This window comes from Pelobates fuscus, chromosome 5, assembly GCF_036172605.1.
Source record: "Pelobates fuscus isolate aPelFus1 chromosome 5, aPelFus1.pri, whole genome shotgun sequence".
Taxonomy (NCBI): Eukaryota; Metazoa; Chordata; class Amphibia; order Anura; family Pelobatidae; genus Pelobates; species Pelobates fuscus.
Genome location: NC_086321.1, coordinates 36,829,226 through 36,850,298, shown reverse-complemented (window position 1 = coordinate 36,850,298; position 21,073 = coordinate 36,829,226). Strand labels below are relative to the sequence as shown.

The following is a 21,073-nucleotide window of genomic DNA, read 5'->3' as shown; positions in this document are numbered from 1 at the left end:
TCATTTTCAGTCTATCACCAAATCCTGCTGCTTTCATATCAAAAACATTGCACGCATCCGACCCTACTTAACGCCAGATGCAACTAAGGTGCTGGTTCATTCCATTATCCTTTCTCGCCTTTACTACTGTAATCCGCTTCTCAGTGGTCTTACGTGCACCCAACTTGCTCCGTTACAGTCCATAATGAATGCGGCGTCGAGGCTCATCTTAATGTCTGCCCGCACCTCCCACGCCTCACCCTTCTGTCAGTCCCTACATTGGCTTCCTGTAAGATTTAAAATTCTGGTTCTTGCTTTCAAATCTCTACATAATGCTGCGCGCACTGTCCTCTTTATCCTCCCTAATACACAAGTACGTCCCATCTAGGCCTTTACGCTCTGCTGAAGACTTACGTTTATCTTCTGTCCGTACTCCTACCTCTGATGCTCACCTTCAAGACTTCTCGAGGGCTGCACCGTTCCTGTGGAACTCACTTCCCTCCATTGTTAAATGCTCACCCAGTCTCCACTCCTTAAAAAAATCATTAAAAACCCACTTAAAAACTGTTAATAGCTCCCGACTGATTCCTCTTTTACAACTGTCATTAGTCTAATACTATCCTTACCTTTTGTGTCACTTTACCCCACTCCCTCTAGCATGTAAGCTCATTAAGCAGGGCCCTCAACCCCTCTGTTCCTGTGTGTCCAACTTGTCTGGTTACAACTACATATTTGTTCGTCCAACCACTGTAAAGTGCTGCGGAATTTGTTGGCGCTATATAAATAATAACATAATAATAATAATATGAAAATACAGATATTCATCCTTGAAATGTGTAGGCCAGGGCAATAAAATGCAGACAATTGTAAGTAAAATATACCCCTAATTTGACTCAAGAGAAATCGTATTGCCATGACTGCATTTATATTGCAATAGGAGCTCTGTTGGAACTACTTCTAGGTGATCACAAGACTGCCATGGACTTAAAGATCCCCAAGTACTTGGAGACACTCAATGAGAGACCATACAAAGGAGTTTATTTGGAAAATGCCAGCTGTTTATTAAACTTAGCAAAGCTTATATAATAACACACAATAAAGGGGAGTCTAGTGGGAGTACAACAATATTGTTATAACTGTAAATTAACAGCTTTAAATAGCAGCTTGCTATAAATATGCAGCCATTCATAGATCCTAAACAGTGTGCAAAATTAGCTTTGCATTAGCGATTTTATAGTCAGCCAGTTCACACAAGTACTAAAGAGCAAAACATGAAGAGTAGTAAAGAGTATTTATTTTTTATTTTTTATTTAACAATGGGCCTATTCCATACATGGGCATGAGCCTGGAGCTTTAGCTCCACTAGCCCCTTAGAGTTGTTTGTCTAAATGTAACCCTTTAAAACTTTTTAAAACTTATATATTTTTTGTTTAGCATGCTAATTTCTTCCCATATATGCATAAGCTTACTTTATTATTTCACTTTCAAATTAGAGCACACATTTCAGTGTTTCCTAAATTCTCAAGACAAATAAGAAATAGCTATCAAAAAAAGATTTTTGGAAACTTTGGACCATTTGGCAGCTTGTTCTGCTTGAGGTGAAGAATGGCAATATTCTTTTTAGTTTAGTTTTTACTTACCCCTACTTTTAGGATTTGTACCCTAAAAACACAACATCTGTTACAGATTCCAATACAGGCAGAAACATTTAAGAAAACTAGTAAGTGGTACTCACAATAATCGTGTAGCCTGTGGGAAAATTTCAGGGAGAATCAGAGCATAATCCCAACAAATAGTGAACATATCTCCAACAGCAGAACACATGATAAAAAGATGCTCGATCAAAGATTTTAACCACATTGCATCCATATGCCACAATGTAAAGTCTACAACACCTCACATCTTTTAAGTTTCTCTTTGATCCTACTTCATCGTATGCAGAAAATCTATGCTTATCAAATGTTTGCCATGACTAAGCTTACTGATATGTATACAATATATCCGCTTCATAACATGATGGATATTGTGCGAATCTTTGATTTCCTTTTGGAATATAAACACATAGAGTGCACACCCTTAAAAAAGTCACAGTATTTTCTCGTAATGTGGTATTTGAATAACCGAGGTCTGTGTAACATATGTTCACAACCTCAGAAAAAGCACATCATATATTATATCAATAACCCCAAAGGAAAAATTATATAAATCTTCAACACATGGATACCTAAGAAATTCCCAAACTTATGGTAGTAGTTTCTTAAATTCAATTTGACTGAATTTCTAAAGACAAATATGGTAACAGTAATCATCAACCATATAAGTGCCTACATATTCAGCCAATCTCGTCTATACAGCTGGTAAGCAGAGCATAACACACCCAATGGCCATCTCACTTCTTGCTTGCTCCTAAACCAATTCTGAAAATTCGACTCCTCATGGGACATAAACATTTGTTTTCTTCTTTAAAATTTACAAATAAGAATCACCTTTCTTAGATTATAACTGTGGCAACAAATCTCTAATTTCTACAGATCAGTTTAGTGTCTATTTTTCAACGAGGCTACAGGTATAGTTCTATATTTTTTGTCGATTTGGGGTGGTTTGACAAAAAAAAAAGGTGTCTAGTAGCTTGGTTTGTTCCCTTTGTCTTCTGAACTGATACATCTGCAATTTCACATTGCCAATATCAATTCTAGCCAACATGGACAGTGGTAATCATCTAAGGGCGTGAGAGTTTTCAACCTTCATTTCTTCTGTAGATGCATCATGGCTTAGAGTAATAAAACATGAATTGGGAAATACTTGGAGCAGAAAGGGGGATAATAATAATAATAACAAAGTATTTAACCAGGAAAGGTACATTCAGATTGCTCTGGTCTCCAACTACATCCTGGGGATGTTACCTTTGCCCAACATCCAGGGAATGACAAAAATAGGTATGAAGCTTCTATGAGCAGTTTGTAAACTAAATTGTTGAATTTTCAAAGCATAGCAACTTAACTACAAACCTAAACATGATATAAAAGAAGCTCCATAATTGGCAATTGCATCAGAATGATCTATTGCATTAAAATTCCTGAAGTTTGAGACATTTGCTCTTTAAATTATTTTGAGTGAATCACTATGTGCCTGAATTGCAGCTGTTATTTCAGTCTCTGGGAAAAGTCTAAAGGTAACAAAGCTGCAGAATATATGTATCTCCAAACAGAAACATATGTTGCTTTGAAAAAAAACAAAAAACTTTTAACCATAAATAAAGGATAAAAATCAATTACCACACCCTTGAATCGAACATACCATTTTTTTCAGTCATACTTTATTCTTTTTATATAGACACAAGGAATTTGAAAAGAATCAGAGAAATATAACTCATTCCATCGCCTTTAGCTCCCTCCACATTCCTTGTACCAATAACTGTGACTTTTTGAAGTGTTCCCTTTGTAACAGTTACAAACCCACTGTGCAATGAATAATACATTAAAGACACTACATTAAATTTGAAACATCTGGATTTCTGTCTGAAACTTTGGGTCCAGGGTATACTGTCAAGCCAAATGCACTTTTTTTTATTTTTGATGATTTTCAATGTTAGTAATTATTTTTGAAAAGAAGAACTAAAAGCAAGCAAAACATTTTGCACAGACTCTCACTTTTTTTTTAAAAAAGATCACATTTGGTTGCTTTCATATTAAATGGGTGGAATCTTTTAGGTGACTCTAAATACTCAAATATTACTTTGAAGAAAAAACATGAAAATCCATTATAGTACTCCATCTGCATGTTAATCTAAAAACACAACAATGATCCAATGAGTATAAAAACGTGTATTTCTTGAGCTATGGAGTTGCTTAGTAACTAATAATTGAGCCACATTGGTGGCTTTATCCCCAGTGGTCTATGGTGGAGCTCATTGTCTATATGGATACCTATAATTCGTATAAATTTGTTCCTGGGCATCTGAATGAAGCAAAGTCCCATCAAGCATAAAGGACCACTATAGGCACCCAAACAACTTCAGCTCAATGAAGTGGTCTGAATGCCAGGTTCCCCTAGTTTTAACTCTGCAGCTGAAAACATAGCAGTTTCAGAGAAACTGCTATGTTTACATTGAAGGTTAATCCAGCCTCTTGTGGCTGTCTCCCTGACAGCCGCAAGAGGCGCTTCCGAGATTCTCACTGTGAAAATCACAGGGTGAAGATGCTGGATGTCTATAGGAAAGCATTGAGAAATGCTTTCCTATGGGCGGTCTGAATTCATATGCGGCTCTTGCCGCGAATGCGCATTTGGCGCTGACATCTGCAGGAGGAGGAGAGGTCACCAGCACTGAGAGAGCCCAGCGCTGGAGAAAGGTAAGTGGCTGAAGGGGTTTTAACCCATTCAGCCCAGCGGGAGGGGGGCCATGATGGAGTTAAAAACCCTTCAGCCACTTATCTTTCTCCAGAGTTTGTATTGTTTTCCAGAGTTTGTTTTCCTGGCACTATAGTGGTCCTTTAAAGACCTAAAGCTTGTACCCTGTCTAATGAACAGTTAAATTATGTCTAAGCCCGCACATGGACTACACTTTTGTCATTGCTTATCTTAATGGACATAAAACAAGTCAAGAAGAACTTTCTGAGCTCTACGTGTGGCCCAAGGATCTACAAAGAGAGCTGCAAAGTACCCTCTAGAACTGTCTTTCTAGTCAAACATTATTTTCCACCATGCCCTGAATTCTTTAGAAATTCATAAAAATATGCAAGAAAAACAAATAAAGTACAGCTATCAACTTCAATCCTGTTCCAAGAATGAAACAGGCATAAATTTGAGAACACAATAATTTTTTTGTGAAGATCATTAACACAAACCACCTGCCTTATAAAGTCACTAACAGGCTGTAAAGTGGAATAATGAAATATTGCCAGTATCTTTACTGAAAAAAAAAATCCCAAATATACATTAACACATTGTATTTTACAAAATCATGTCTAATTACTTTAACTTTAGTGGGGAAGGCTTCCATAAAGGCACCTTCGATGTAGGTTATAGAGCTATTTGTTGCATGTTTGACAGAGCATAATAAGAAACATTTATTCAGATTCTGCAGTATAAATTAAACGTTATAAAAAAAGACTGAATGTTGTGCTATTTTATATACTTTATAACTGTATGCATGCCTTAACGGTGCCATTCGTCTTTCTGCACAAAATATTTGTCACTTTTATAAAGAATTAATATGTAAGGGATACTGTGTAATGATAAAAAACATAACCATCAGCAAAGGATTGTTAAATACCACGAACGAATGCATGTTTGGTAAATGTATCTAATTTATTTCTGGTAAATGTATTTAACTAAAAATAAATTTTTTATATCATTATATATATATATTATATGCTACATAAACAGTAGCATTCTAGTATTGCACTGTCCATATTTAACGCGCCAGTTATGTCAACTCTATTAATAGCATTACACATTGCTTTTCAACAACACTAAACAAAGCAGTTTGAGAACTTTCCTAACTATACTTAGATGTGAAGTATACGTCAAACTTTTATTTTATTTTCCAATGTAGTTTGAATGGTATGGTATGTAACCCTGGAAATATGCCATTACTTTTATTGTATACCTAATTTAAAGCATGTTGCAAAGAGGAAAAAAAAAACAAATTTGAAGATAAAATTTAATGTGCGCATCCAAAGTTATTTGCTACTCTCTATTAGACAATTTACAATAACAGGAAATTAATGCTTGGAACCTAATTTCTTATTATAAAGAAAACTATTGAACATTGAAGGTGTTATTCTTAATAGCTTGGCAGTGCTTTTTTACAATTTACTGTAACAAAAAAATTAATTTTAATTTTGTATTACTTTTCATGAAAAACATTTTTGTTTTTATTAATCGTTGACTGGAAATTAATATAATTGAAATGTCATCTTGAATAGCATTAATTTTTGTTCCCCATTTTTATTTCTTAGATAAAAAGAATATAACGGAATCTGTGCCTGTTAGACTGATAATACCAACAGAAGTTGCGACTCCAAGTGTCATAAAGCAATTGGAAATCTTGCCTGTAAAACTTACACCAAAGCCTGTTTTACCCACCACTCCTCAGCCTGAAACACAAGCAGTTTCAAAGGATATAGAAGAAACTACAGCGGTGTTACCACACTTATTAGTGCAAGAAGAAAGTACAGTATCTGGTGTAACAACGTCAGAGCAAGATGGAATTCAGCAGTCGATTGCTATTACTTCATTACCAAAAGATATTATAGAGGAACTTTCACCATCACAAACGCCCTTCATAAGTAAAACTACCCCAGATGAGGTTGCCATACCTACTGATCACCAAGCAGTGCCTTCTCAAGAGATAGAAAAAGTAAGTGAAAGGACACCAGAAGTCTCTACCGAATCCCCAGCAAAAACACTACCATCAGAACAAGAATTACTGGAAACGCAAAGTTCAATTACTCTAAGAAAAGAGGAGTTGCAGCTAAGTTCTCAATCACCAAGGGAAACGATGGAAGCTAAAAGTGCAGAAATTATCCCCACAGTTATAATTTCACAAGACGTTACAAGTCCAAAAGATGTTGTTGCCATCACTTCAATGGATGGACTTTCTAGTGAACCAGAAGTGCTCATTCCATCTGAAGAAACTGTAAGAGAAATATTGACACAAAAAGTCCCCGAGACAGTTTCTGAATCTGTAAAAATTGAAGTGGTCACAGTTTTCAAAACTCTGCTGGATGCGAGCAGCGTGACTGGCTCTGATTCACAAGATAGCACATCCATGATATATCATACTGACACAGCTGTGGATAAAAGTACAGAAATCGCAGATCTAGAAGTTGTTACCTCATCAAAGCAACTCTTAGATGAAAGCACTGTAACTGTAAAATTACTCACAGCTGCAGTTTCAGGTCCAGCAGTGACTGACATTTCAGCTAGTGAAGTCGGGTCAACCGTGGGCCAGCAAGATATAAGAGTTATAGAAGACACAACACAGGAAGTGGATGAGTCAATAGCAGCCACTAAACCAATTACATCATCCATATCAGATCAACCTGGAATATCAGATGATGGCATTGAGAAAGTATTGTCATCCACCTCTGCCATTCCTGCAATAATTTTGACACAATCATCAATTACTGAATCTATTTATCCAGCTGATAAAACAGAGGGTTCTGGAATGCTGACTGAGGATAAAACAGAGAAAACTTTTACATTACCGCCCAAAGATTTTACAACACACGTATCTTTTGACAAGACATATGGTGATGCAACAGTGACTTCAGAAGGGAAAGATGTACATTTCGTACCAACTGATATACCAAGCACCGAGCAATGGAGCATTTCTGCAAAGGAAATAGAAGAAGAAGAGACAACTGAAACAGTGCCAACACGCATGCCTGGTACCGATGAAGATTCTGAACAATTATCAGAGGAAATTGAAAATATCACTGCCATGCCTACACCATTGTCTACAGATACCAATCAGTTGATTTTAACATCTGAAGAGGACACACTGCCAATGCCAGTTACAGAAGCCAGTTTTGTGGTTAGCACAATAGTAGATAAAGAAGCAGATCTTGTTACTGAAGGAAGTGGCTTAGACCAAGAAGTGGAACTAAAGACAGTTGCTTCTGTTGCCCCAGAGAAACATGAGGAAAGTTTAGTATCAACAGAAAGCAAGCAGGAGACCACTTTGTCACCCACTGAAGGAATCATGCAACTATCGTCTGAAACAACAATTGCTCCTTTAAGTCAAGAGGATGTAACGAGTTCTGATGTTGAAAGTCCAGTTTTGTTCACGACATCCACAAGTTCAGTAACTGATGTGGATACAGTTTACATAAAAGAAGTAACTGGAAAAACTTTCACCACACCGCAAAGTATCACAGATAGGGAAACATTGGAAACTGAAAAGATTTCTACAGAATTAGAGCCAGAAAGTGAGGGCTCTGCAGATTTTGACTCAACAGAGACAACAAAAACTGAAGGAACTGTAGCCAGTGAGCATTCTACAAGTGAAATATTACCAAGTGAACTGAAACCCACAGTCACAGAATATGTTCCATTATATTCATCTGAAAGTCCTGACACTCATGTACCCACTGAGAGAGGGGAAACTGTTGCACTAAGTACTGATGAAGCAATAACCATTTCCAAGGACATAGTAAAACAGCACACAACAGTAACACCTCCTGTGAGAAAACCAGACTTAATTGATATAGAGCATGAAGAGGAGCCAAGTCAATCAACTATTGTAATTGATGAATCTATTTCACCCGTGAAAGTCACTACTGAACTTGACATGACAAGTAAACCTGTAGAAGCAGAGATTGATTCAGAATATTTCACTAGTGGAACATCTGAGGTACCACCAACATCATCCACCGAGTGTGATGATGCTAGTAAAAGTTCTGAACTAACAAAGGACTCAACTGAAGTAAGTGAAGGAGAACATAGCCCAGAGATTCCATCACACATTGACACCATCAACCTAATTGTTATTGAGCTTAATGACAACGAAACAGGTATGTTCTTCTGCCTTCTATTTTTTTTTGAGGGGGTGGGGGGAGATGGTGGGTTTAATCTGTATTTAATTTTTGATGATTTAAGAAATTGTGGTAATTAATATTAAGCTACAAATTCAGGTAGATTTTTTCAGTGTTTGAGATTTACTTGTGACAGTAGGCTATGCAGTAGGCTGATGAGCCTAGAAGTGAGATCAAAAGTGATTAAAAACGTATCACCTGTTTATGCTTTTCTCTTATGGAAAACCAATGTAAACGAAACATTAAAAAAAAAAGTGATTAAAAGCTCTGCACTGATTTAAGTACTTTCTGAAATATACTATTGTGCATCACCTGAATATACCAAGGCAAACCATATAAAAGGTGTGCCTGAGAAATGGCAACTCTGAAAAAACATGTTTTAACAATGCTAGACATGTAATAAGCAAACACAGCTTCACTTTTTCATACTGCCCATCACTTTGTGATCTCATGACAACCTTAATAATGCTAAGCCACAAACTGGACAGATTTCCATTATTGGACCCAAGCTTTGTAGGCCTGAAAAGTTCCAAAGTATGAGACTGTGCTATCAGTGGTTGATGATTCCATTTATGTAAAAAGTTGTGTTTTAAAACTTGTCATTGCTAAGGGTGCTTGCAGAAATGAGGGGTGGAAGCATGGAAAATGTAAGCTTGTATAAAGATGTGATTTTTCTTAAGACTTTTTTTTAATGTTATTTTAATTATTTTGCTGTTGGTAGAAAGACTTCCTCTCTTGGCTGGTTACATTCATGGCATTTACCTATTAACATGCTAAGTGGTTTCGAGAACGTTCAAGTTCATTTACATAGATACATAGATACACACACATGGTAAACTGGATTCACATCTTTTCCTAAGTTGTGTTTCAAAGCTGTTGTATACAGCAAACACAGACTCAAAGGAATCCATGTTTAAAATGGAACGAGGCAAAAATGGCATTCTTTGTTGAACTAATTTGCATATACCCACCCAGAATCCTTTGCGGTAGTAACATCACTGAAAATTTGTGATTTCTGTGGGAAAAGCAAGTCTTATGGCTTGACTGGTGTGCAGATTTTTGTTTATCATTGTATTAACTATATATATATATATAAAGAGAAGTAGAGAGTATAACATGAATATGTGTGATTGCGGGTAAGTTGTTAAATAACTGGTTTACAGAATGGGTTGTAGATATTTGGAAGAGGCTTCTAGTTGAAATTCACAAAGTAATACCTATACCAAGTTTTCTCTTTCTCTACTGTATCCCCAACACTGAAATATGTAGAATAGTTATATCGGAAGATATCTAGCTGTATTGGAATCTGTAACTTAAACAGTGTATAGAATATCAACAAAGTAATGTAAAAAAAAATATGTAACAATTGTATCTATAAACTGTGCTTTTCAAATTGCTGGCAAATGTATACCTAAAATTGGTGAATTATGGGTATAATTGACATTAGCCAGAGACCACATAGCAGGAAAGGGCTGGCAATAGCGGCAAAGTTGGCTATTGTCTTTTGGGATATGCATGTTTTTTGCATACCAGATCTGTGTGGCTTTGTGTTTGGGCTGATGGCCCATGAGATCACAGCTATCCATGCCTGGACTTGCCCCTTGGGATACTGCCAGGGACAGTGCCATATCGGGCTGACCAGATTATTATGGAAGTGTTTGCAAGTGGCCACAGGGTGAAATGAGACTGATTGCTCTAGACATTCAGCTACATCCTGGTTGCCACTGGTGACAAGTGAGTCATGGGATAAAAAAAAGTCTGCATATCTTAGACATGCACATATCATTGTGCTCTGTCAAGCTACCAAGATCTTACTGATGGATGTTGCTTGAAGCTTGAATATATGATGTCATGTCTCACGCCAACATTATTTGCCAATAATGTTCCATGTCAAATAACTTGACCCTCACAGTGCCATTCACAAGGAGGGAAGGGCTTGTATGATATTTCTCTGCAGATGTCCGAGACAATGTTGTAATAAACATAGAAAACACATGACATTTCCCATTTAAATGAAACAAAAAAAAGTAATTTATTTATTGTCATTTGAACTATAAAAAGATATATATATAAAATAATATGTACTTTTCCCTCACAATAAAAGTCCATTATTTTTCATCATACACCTTTATAGTCTTGCCATAGCACCCTGACTGAGGCCGTGCACGCAGATGAGAATATAAACAAAGCAAAATAAATGACACAAAGTTTCCAGAGTGGCAGGAACATGCTTAATACAGGTGTGCAAATTAATAAAATATAGTTAAATGTGCATAGTTAAAAAAAAAATGCTGCCTTTCACAAAACTCCCTAAGTATTGTATAACAAGCTTGGCTATGCAAAGAGCTTTAACTATAATTTTGCTAATAATTCTAAAAAGAGAATAAAAATCACAGCATCATAAAACATGGTTTATGTTAGCAATTGTTACTGCAGTCTATAGACTGGACTATATATTGAAGCATTGAAAATACTACAGCAGGGAATTATTTGCTTGTAAAATTTTTATAAGCTACAAATGTAGGGTTAAAAGAGGTTTCTGAATAGCCACAGTCTGCTGTCTAGCCAACAGCAGTTTATGCACCTGGCTTTGTGTGAAATAGCTGTGCTTGTACATTTAATATAGGGTTCTAAGCAAGCTTTCAATAAGTAAAAATAAATATGCTACAAAGTGCAAAAATAAAGTAGCTTTATTTCATGTCATAATTCATTTATTTATAAAATATTTTACCAGGAAGGATACATTGATATTGCTCTTGTTTTTAAGTATGTCTTGGGTCCACAAAACATTGCATTGTTACAATAGGATACAATATAACAAAAATACAATATACTATAAATATACTATATATATATATATATATATATATATATATATATATATATATATATATATATATATATATATATAGTATATTGTATATTGTATTTTTCACACATATATAAATGTAATACAGGTAATAACAGGTAATAAATATATTCAACCTTGACAGGTGCATTCTGTATTTAAGATCTCTGAAAAGATTTTAGATTGATTGAAGATTTAACTGTGTCCTTGAGGTTTTTCCATAATTGTGGTGCTCTATAGGAAAATGAGGATTGAGCCGCTTTATTTTTGTATTGCGGTATGCTAAATATTGTGCTGGTACTGGATCGAAGGTTATAGGGGCTGGAAAAAGCTGGGGAGAGCATTCTACTCAGGTAGGGTGGGAGCTTCCCAGAAAAGCTCTCATGCACAAGGCTGGAAAGATGAAGAGTGCGTCGGTATTCCAGCGACAGCCAGTTTAGCTCTTTTAACATGTCACAGTGGTGGGTCAAGTAATTACATTCTAGTACAAAGCGGCGGAATGCATTATATAACGTATTAATGATAAGCTTGTGCTCGTTATCAGCAATGATAAATAGCAGTTAGAAGAACTAACAAGACAACTCCTCGTTACTTTAAATAGAAAGTAAAAAAGTATAAAAAAAAACGCACACATGCACACACACACGCACAAACTCCTTCCCATTTAAGAAAATAGATGCAAAGAAATTTTACATGGCATAGCATAGAGTTTGGAGACTGAATCGCTTCATAAAATGGTATAGTAATATAACCTACTTCTAAAGCTATATGTAGAGCAAGTGTCATCTACTGACTACAACTAATGATTAAAATTAATGGGCTATGTGGTGCTTGCTGTAGTTAAAGCATGGTAAAAGATTACTATTTGTTTCTAAGACTAGTGTTCGATCAATTTCTCTTTTGTATATTATTTGTTAGATTGGTGGAACCAGAGTCTTTGAAGCCTCTGCAAATATTTTGGTAGTGCTTTCTTCCATTCTAGTTCTGTAGTTCTGTATGTTGGACTTGTAGGGGAGACCGGGTACAGCTTACTTTCCCTAAACTAGCCTGTTCTGGCCAGTGTCGAATATATGCAAATATTAGCCCTTGTGCATCAATATATGCGAGTTAACTAGACCATCCTTTAGTATCATAAGTGCCTATTCTGTACTGTAGTACATTGACATATGGAAACATTTATTAAATATTACTGTAACTATTTTAGTCATACGAGAATCTCAATTCACATGCGAATCACGGTTTGGAATCCTGGTCTGGGTTTTGTCTCTAGTGACCCACTTAATCAATCTAGCCTCTCTAGTGACCCACTTTATTAATATAGCAATTTTTACCTTTTGCTCCCATGACCAGACGTTAGCTAATGTACTGTCCATATGAGCTGAACATATGTAACATTTAGACTATTGGAGTCATTTCAACTGCCACTGGGTCCCCATAGCAGAAGGCACTCCGCACACCACTCACTACTGCCCATTATCATTTTAGATAGGCATAACGTAACATTTCATGGACACTCATGCATGTGTTAAAACAGATTATTTGGGTTGCTAGGGACCAAAAAGCCAACATACGTGTCAACCTTTAGCCTTTTATAATGAAAGGGGACATTTTACAAGACTTACAAATAATTTTATAGAGATACTTCTAGTGTCTACGAAAAGTACATATGGAAACTTGTCTGCAATAGATTTTATGAACTTTCTAAGAACTGCCGTTCAATGGTAGACTCTTAAAGATTTGCAATTCACAAAAAAAACCATCTTTATAATGGACTGAATGGGCTAAATTCTATTCTCTGTGTTATAGGAATGTGAGAGTCTGACTAGCTGAATCCTCTGTTACACGGCTGGCCATATCCATTCACACAATTTAAGGGCTTTATTTAAATGGTTCCCCACCTTCTAACATCTTTTGTGGGCTTCCTTAGTTACAGGGATGTGTTTTCATCATATTACATACAGTTCTAAGGAAACATGTCCAGCATTCTCTTCTGTCTTTTGTTTGTTGTCAAGAGAACACCACAGCGTTTAACAAAAAAATTACACACTTGAAGTATTCTTTAGTTCATTGTATATTCAGCGCACACAGAAATGACTATTACTTTAGAGTTTTCTGTTTCAGCAAAACTTCCCCTGCTATCCATTTGAGGCACTCCACTAAGAAAAGGGTGTTTATGACAAATCCGTGTCAGTCAGTGCATTAATATGACATTCTCATTATAATCTCAATGCCAGACGTACCAGGGTAGTGCGGTAAATCACAGTCAGGTAAGGGGGTAGATTTACACAATAACTTAGAAACATGGTGCCCTTTGTCACAAACAGTAAATAACAACACAAGTGGACTAGTCCAATAAACAGAGGCCCTTACAGAGATTCCCAGGGATGGCTGACAGATATTTCTAAACAACCACAATTGCCATACACATGTGCGAGCTACCTCCTGGATACTTGGCTTGCAAAGGTTAATAGGTGTTGCAGTCAGCTGAAGTTCTGGTTCTTAAATTCTCCTAATACAGAAGCATCTAGTCCTTAAAATGAATGTTACATAATTGACATGATCCCATGTGGAAATGCAATTAAAAAAAACATCTCGCTACAATTCTCTAACTTAGAGTAAAACAGATGTTTTCATCCGGTGACAGATTGCAAGTATTAATGATATGTAGGCTAGTGCATGATTTTTTTAAAGTCCATTAATATTTTTTTTTGTGTAAAAAAGTACTAAATTGTAGTGTATTTAGATTGCTAAAAAAAAAAAAAGAAAAATGCTCAAAAGGAAAATGCATTTATTTCAGAAGATTCTTAAAGATTACAAAGATGTATTTCTAACATGATAGTGTCCCTTTGCTCCTGCAGCCTCTCCCCTGGACCTCACTGGTTCCCCCATGTCCATGAAAGGGTTAAAAAAAACATTTACACTTACCTGATTCCAGCGCCGATGTCGGGCTCCTCCTCCGCTGACGTCAGCTGACAGGGGAATGCTCATTTGTGGCGAGCATGCACGCGTATGAGGCATTGATTCAATACTTTCCTATGGGGTATTACGGAACTCTGGATGCCCTCATGCAAAGTGTGAGACGTCCAGCGCTGTTTCACGGAGTCAAACTCTGTGAAAACGGCAGAAAACGCCTCTAGTGGGTGTTTGGTAGTGCCACCAGAGGCAGTTTTAACCCTGGAAGATAAACATTGCAGTTTCTCTAAAAGCTTCTGGGTTAAGGGGCCAGTGTTCACAGACCACGTCAATGTAATGAAGGGATCTGGGTGCCTATAGTGTTTCTTTAACCCCTTAAGGACACATGACGGAAATATTCCATCATGATTCCCTTTTATTCGAGAAGTTGTGTCCTTAAGGGGTTAATCTTTTTAGAGAATAACTTGTTCTCCTGATAGAAACATATGTTAAACACTCAGTGAAAATTTTAGTATCAGAAGGATGGTATTTAAAAAGTTTAAATCACACGGTATACACCTTTACAGAAACAGATTACTCTTACTCAAAGCAGAGATGGGCCACTGACAGAAATATATAAATTAATAATATACTTCTATTGTATTTACATTCCTAATGTACTTTCTACAGGCCAAAACATGATTAAAAATAATTTGAAACAAAGAAACACGCCAAGCACCATAACCACTACAGCTTGCTGTGTTGATTATGGTACTACGACTGACATAGTGCTCTCCCCTCACATTGTAAGGTATCAAACCAATTTTGACAGTTTTACTTCTCGCAGGATTCTGCTCCCTGCCTCTTGACTGCTTGCAATATTGGTGGAGGCGTCGGGGCACTCCTCGTACTGTAACCACTACAGTGAGCTGTAGTGGTTATGGTGTTTGGAGTGGTGTTCCTTTACGTAAATGTTACATATTAAAATTCGGTGAGACTTTTTCTATTAAAGAGTTAAATAAATTGCTTTGCTTTTGCTAACAGAACACATCAATATAATAAAAAAAGATTTAGCCGGATTTTGACATTATTGTGTTTAAGTTAGTAATACACTCATTAATTCTTTACGACTTGATCTTAATTTTCCCACAGTAGCAGTTGTTTCAATAAAGCTTCAAATGCTTCACTTATTGGTCATGCCCAGGTGATTTTAAGGAAAGCATCATATAAGCAATTACCGCATCGTTTGCCTGGAGCAAGGAAATACAGATGGGAGATTTGCTTTGAAATAAGATAAGCTATAATATGACAGTTTTTAAATTGGGGTTTTCTTTGTGCTTTGCTAAAACACCAACATTTACAGCAAGACATACACAATTTGCTTCTAGTCCTCACAGTTCGAGTGCATAGTTACTAATCACATACTTTCCTTAAATTTAACTAGAAGATAATATGCACATGGTTGCTTATGGAATAACAGTAATATTACAGATATCGCAAAAAAAATGATTGAAGTACATATTACACAGAAGTATTAATTTAGTTTATCTTTGTAAGTGCAGGAAAATTTATACCAAGAGTACCCAAAAGGCTGATCCCTAGATGTATTACAGCACTATGGAATTTGATGGCGCTATATAAATAATGATGCTTTGTCATTCTAAAGGCATGCGAAGGCATGCAAAGCATCATGGGAGTTGTAGTTCCCAAAACCAGTTCTCGTGACCAAGCAACAGTCCAGTTTTTTTTTTTCAGTATATTCATTGGAATAGAAAATGGAAATAAATACATAAATCCTGGACTGCTGCTGAACCATGAGGACTGGTTAGGGTACCACTGCCATAGGGAGACTGTGTGAGTCACAGCTAGGGAATTTAGCACTGAGACTGTAGGGGCCTGGTTTATACACTAAAACCACTTCATTAAGCTGAAGCTGTCGTGGTGCTTACGGTGGCACTTTAAGGGGCTTAATTATTATCTATATTAGTGTTTGTGATGTACACTACAGTATTAATAAAAAAAATAATAAAATAATAAAAAATAAATAAAAATAAAACTTAACGTAATCCATCTGGTTGAACTATTATAAAACATGTCAATAAGATACTTTCGTCTTGAATTACATTTTCAGTATAATAAAAAGTAGTTAGTAGGTCTTGAGGTCACCAAAAATGTAACGGAAGAGCCCCACCTCTAGTCACACCTCCAGTTGTATAGAATGATGCATTTTTGTGGCAATTTAAAATGTTGGGCGAAATGTAACAATAAACCATTCAGCAACTATAAAACTAAAAAACACAACACCATTTGTTTTGTAGAATCCTTTTAAAATGGCAGAGGGCTTGTGTATGCTTCTGAGAGGATGCAGGTGTGAGTGGGAGACAAGAACAAGAGGTTTAGAAGAGCAGGGTAGAACATAATTATTTATATTTATTATACAATGAACAAGTGTACAGATTTTTGTCATGGAGCAAAATAATAAAAAACTAAATATGCATTTTAGATTATGGAATAAACATATAAATATATATATTTTTTTAAATTCTCCTTCAGTTTCCCCTTTTCTGGTTACTTTTTCTCATTTCAGCCGAATGCCAGTTTGGTTCGTCAGAGGTTTGTTAATCAAATGGCAGGAAAATGCTCCTATCGGTGTACTGTAATATTATATTATGTATATATTTTGCAGTACACTAATTAGCCAATTTCTGCACCCTTTTGGTCCATCTGATATGGTTACACCAAAATTCCTCCAAGCTGAACTTACACTCGGCTGTAATTCGGGTGTCCCAAAATGTTTCTGTTTTTTGGAAAAATGGTTTGGCCAAGCCGAATTTTCTTAAAATGTTATAAACCCAAGATCTATCACAATAGCACTGTATGGAGAGACTATATAGAAAAAAAATATATCACTAGGTGGTATTCCTCACAGGTACTCCCTCATGTACCAGACAACCATTAAATATATCAAAAAGAGAATGCAAACTAGAAACAACAGAGAAAGTTATGCAAATACTTTAATAGACCAACAATTGGTACAATAAGCATAAAGCAAAATTACAAAGTGACAATGTAAAGGCATAATAAAATAAACAATAATAAGTACCACAATTCTCACAAGCCTATAATGGCAGAAACACGAGTCCCCAATACCTCCAACATTTCGGCACCTACTGGCTGCCTTTGAAAAAGTTGGTTTTAAAAAGGCAGCAAGGGACTTTGTTGGTAGCACGCTAGAGGCTTGCCATAAGTACAAAGAGTACTTATGGCAATTAATAATTAGTACTTATGACACGGCCAACATAATATGCAAAATGCACCTGATTGTGGCTGTAATGCTACAACCTAGCCTGGCTGTGACCCAAACAGCCTCCATGATTTTTTTTTTCAATTTCCATCAGATGTTACAGCACACTGTGTTTTCTTTAGAAGTTATCTTATGCTTAGGTACTTGAACTTTACTCACACAGGAAGCTCCTTAAGGCTCTAAAAGACAATTAGCAGAGCAAGAGATACAAACTTCTAACTTAAACAAGCAAAACAAGGTAAGCTAAAAAAGCATTGAGCATTGCAGAAGCAATTTGTTTCTGCACAAGGGAGAAGCAATGGAGGATCATTAGGGAAAGAAAATTATTATTTTTTTAAATTATTATTATTATTTTAATTTTGCTTTTATAGCTGTCTGTTTGCAGAGTAAAAGCAGCTCAAAATGAATGGTAAAGGGCACAATCTCAAATTGATTAGTGGTACGGAGTGAGTGACACTGAAGATTTGTAGTTCTTAACTTGCTAATTCTTGTGACATTCTCAAGCTTTGGCTACTGTGAGTGGCTACCAGACAATTAAACATGAAGAAATGTCCTGATTTAAAATAAAAATGTTGCAGTCTGAGAAATTATAAAGCCTTCTATATGTTTCATGTTAAATACAGATCATGAAGTTAACCAACTTTATTTCATAGACCTTTGTATAAACTTGCTACAAATGGAAGAGAAAAGCCCAAAGGCATGATCTACTTACATCTAATTACATATCGCTGTGTCTGTAACCCAACCTATGACTAATTGCTATATATTCAAAAGTGCTCTGGAGAGAGAAATAAGAACTGTTAAAAAAAAAACACAGTAAAATGAGGCTTGTATGACAAAGCAAAACCTTTTCTCGAAATTGACGTGTGTAGCATGTTTCTCTTTTTTTCAATTGTGATTTTTTTTCAGTTTTTAATTCCGCATAACCAACCATTTACAGTACAAAGAGAGAAGATGTTCTGCAGAATTCATACATACAATACATTTTCTGTTTAACATGCATACACATATGGAACTGGTTCTCTCACTATTTTTTTCAAATATACATGGTGTACAAACAAATACATAACATTTAATAGAATAAAATAAAACAGAACATTTGACCAAAATGGGTAACTTAAACTTAAAATGGGTAGGGAAGGGGAGTGCTTATTAAAATTGCAGCTATTTTCTTCTTATACTTTGTCTTTGGTGGATCTTACTGGTATATCCTACACATTATCAATGATCTCTCAGCTATTATTCCTTAATAGTGAGCCACAACTGGGCTACAGTAAGCACCGCAGTGGCACGCCTCAAGAATTATTTCTGTATACCCTTGTTTAATTTTGCATGCTGCCCCAACTCTTTTCTGAGAAACTATTCCCATCGATTATAGACCTGCCAAGTTACCTGCCCCAACTGGAGCTGTGATAAGGCTAAATATCATATTTTAAATGTAGGGATATCTGAGCATACAATTCATGGTTGTTTGGGATATTGCATTTTTTTGCAACTGGTAAAATTGTAAACACTAGAAGAACATTAGTTTTAATATTGCTTTGGGCACGTTCTCAAGCAAAATGAAAAGTAAAAAATGTTAATGGTTGATTGTAAGGGAAAATCTTTTGCTAGAGAAACAGTAGACTACAATCTCTGGGTATGTCAACCAAACATGGAGCATGATTCCCACTTCTGTGTTGCATTGCCAGCACTTGCTGGACGTTGGGTGTATGCGTGCTAGTCTCTCTGGAACTAGGTACCACCTATAGATGATTTTCTATATGTGTGTCACATGTTGTAAGTTCCTTATGTATGTTTTACACTCTTATCAATTGATTTGGATCTAAAGTGTGTCCCGGATCGGCATGCCAGGCAGGGACAAATCTCCAACTGTTTTTTTGGGATCATTTCTTGTAGAATAGCACACTGTAGAAGAACACACTGATAAGTTTTGTTGATGGAGTTACCTGCTTGCATAACTTCTCCCAACTAGTACAGTGTCCGTCTCTGTATTGCTCCAGAGACCTTTTGTGTCTTCACCAGTGATTTCACTTGAAGATAGGAGAACTGTGTGCCTGAAGGTAGACTGGATGTGAGCTGTAAATCAGGGAATGTTTTTATAATATCTTTTTGGAATAGTTGATAAATATGAATCACTATCACTGTGTCCAAAGCCTATAGTCAAAATGTGTAATTTTTTTTTAAATATAAAGGTGTTGCCACTCACCATGGCGTGAACCCATACAGCCTGCCTTTGAAGTAATCTTAAACACTTAAAATTAGTTTAATCGTATTAAGTATTGTGTCTGGAATAAATCTGTCAGAGTCTGAGATCCAGAATAGGTGCAAGATATGGTGGCATTTTGCCCAATATGATTCAATCTGTACCTCTTCTGGGAAGTGATCTGCAAGGTGTGTGGTGACAATGCATGTTCAAATAACTGCATTATAATAAGCTTTGACATCTGGAAATCCCAGCCCACCCCTCCCCCCTTTTGCAGGTCTAGACAAGATATGCATAGCTACACATGGTTTCCTTTTATGCCATACAAATATGAAAAATAGGGACTTCACATGTTTTGGGAATTTTGCCGGACGTGGTATGTAGAGTGTTCAAAACAGGTACTGCAGTTCCAGTAATAACATTATCTTATTGGCTGCAATTCATCTGACCCATGATTGGAACTTGTTGTCTCACCCGGCCAGAATCATCTCTAGAAGTAATTTATGATAAAATGGATGATGAAAAGGTCAGAAATCTGTTCTCTAATTGAATTTTTAGGAGGATTTTAGTAAGGTCAGTACAGATTATTCTAATCCTATGCCCATTGCTTGTGTCTTGGAGACATTTAGTTTATAATATGAATGATTGCAATATTCTTCCAGTTTATTTTTAAGGTTGGGTAGGGATATTAAAGGTTGTGTAAGGGTTAGGAGGACATCATCTGCAAACAGATTTATTTTGTATTCTCATGTGTCGGTGTATGTTCGTGTTTAATCTTATTGTCTACACCCAGTGGTTTCAGTGCTAGTACATACAATAGAGGGGAAAGGGGACAGCCCCTGTCATGTATGTGTAGCATGTGTGAAGGTGAAAATAATGGTACGAGGGTTTACCAGACAACATCACTTTACTGCACATTTCAATATTTTTTATGCGAGAACGTTCAATATTTAAGAAAATATATATCTGCACTTAAGATGCCACTTTATTTATGAACATCTATTTTTTTCTATTGCTCTTAATATATGGGTTTTGCCTGGACTGTAACCAGCTAAAAGAATATATTAGTATTACTGAAGGTAAAATTATTTATGGGTCTATTTATGATACAATGATTTGAGATGCCAACATGAAAAACAAAGTGATTTATTGAGACAAAAGTAGATGTAAACAAAGTAACTGTCCAGTTCTATTGAAACAGATATTTGTTTTTTTTCAGCATGTCTATTTTTGATCTTTTGCAAGTCAGTTCTTTAGCTCCATGGAGTCACCGTTCCATGAATAAATTCCAAGGTGTTTATTTC

The 21,073-nt window shown here is 36.1% G+C and overlaps 1 protein-coding gene across 1 annotated transcript in view; it reads left to right on the top strand.

Annotated features, from left to right (window-relative positions):
* Positions 1 to 21,073, top strand: part of VCAN (versican) — a 92,459-nt gene that overhangs the window by 35,682 nt on the left and 35,704 nt on the right. Inside the window, exon 7 of the mRNA XM_063453709.1 lies at positions 5,940 to 8,498. Coding sequence (XP_063309779.1) covers positions 5,940 to 8,498 — 2,559 coding nt within the window. The remainder of the gene's footprint in view (positions 1 to 5,939; positions 8,499 to 21,073) is intronic.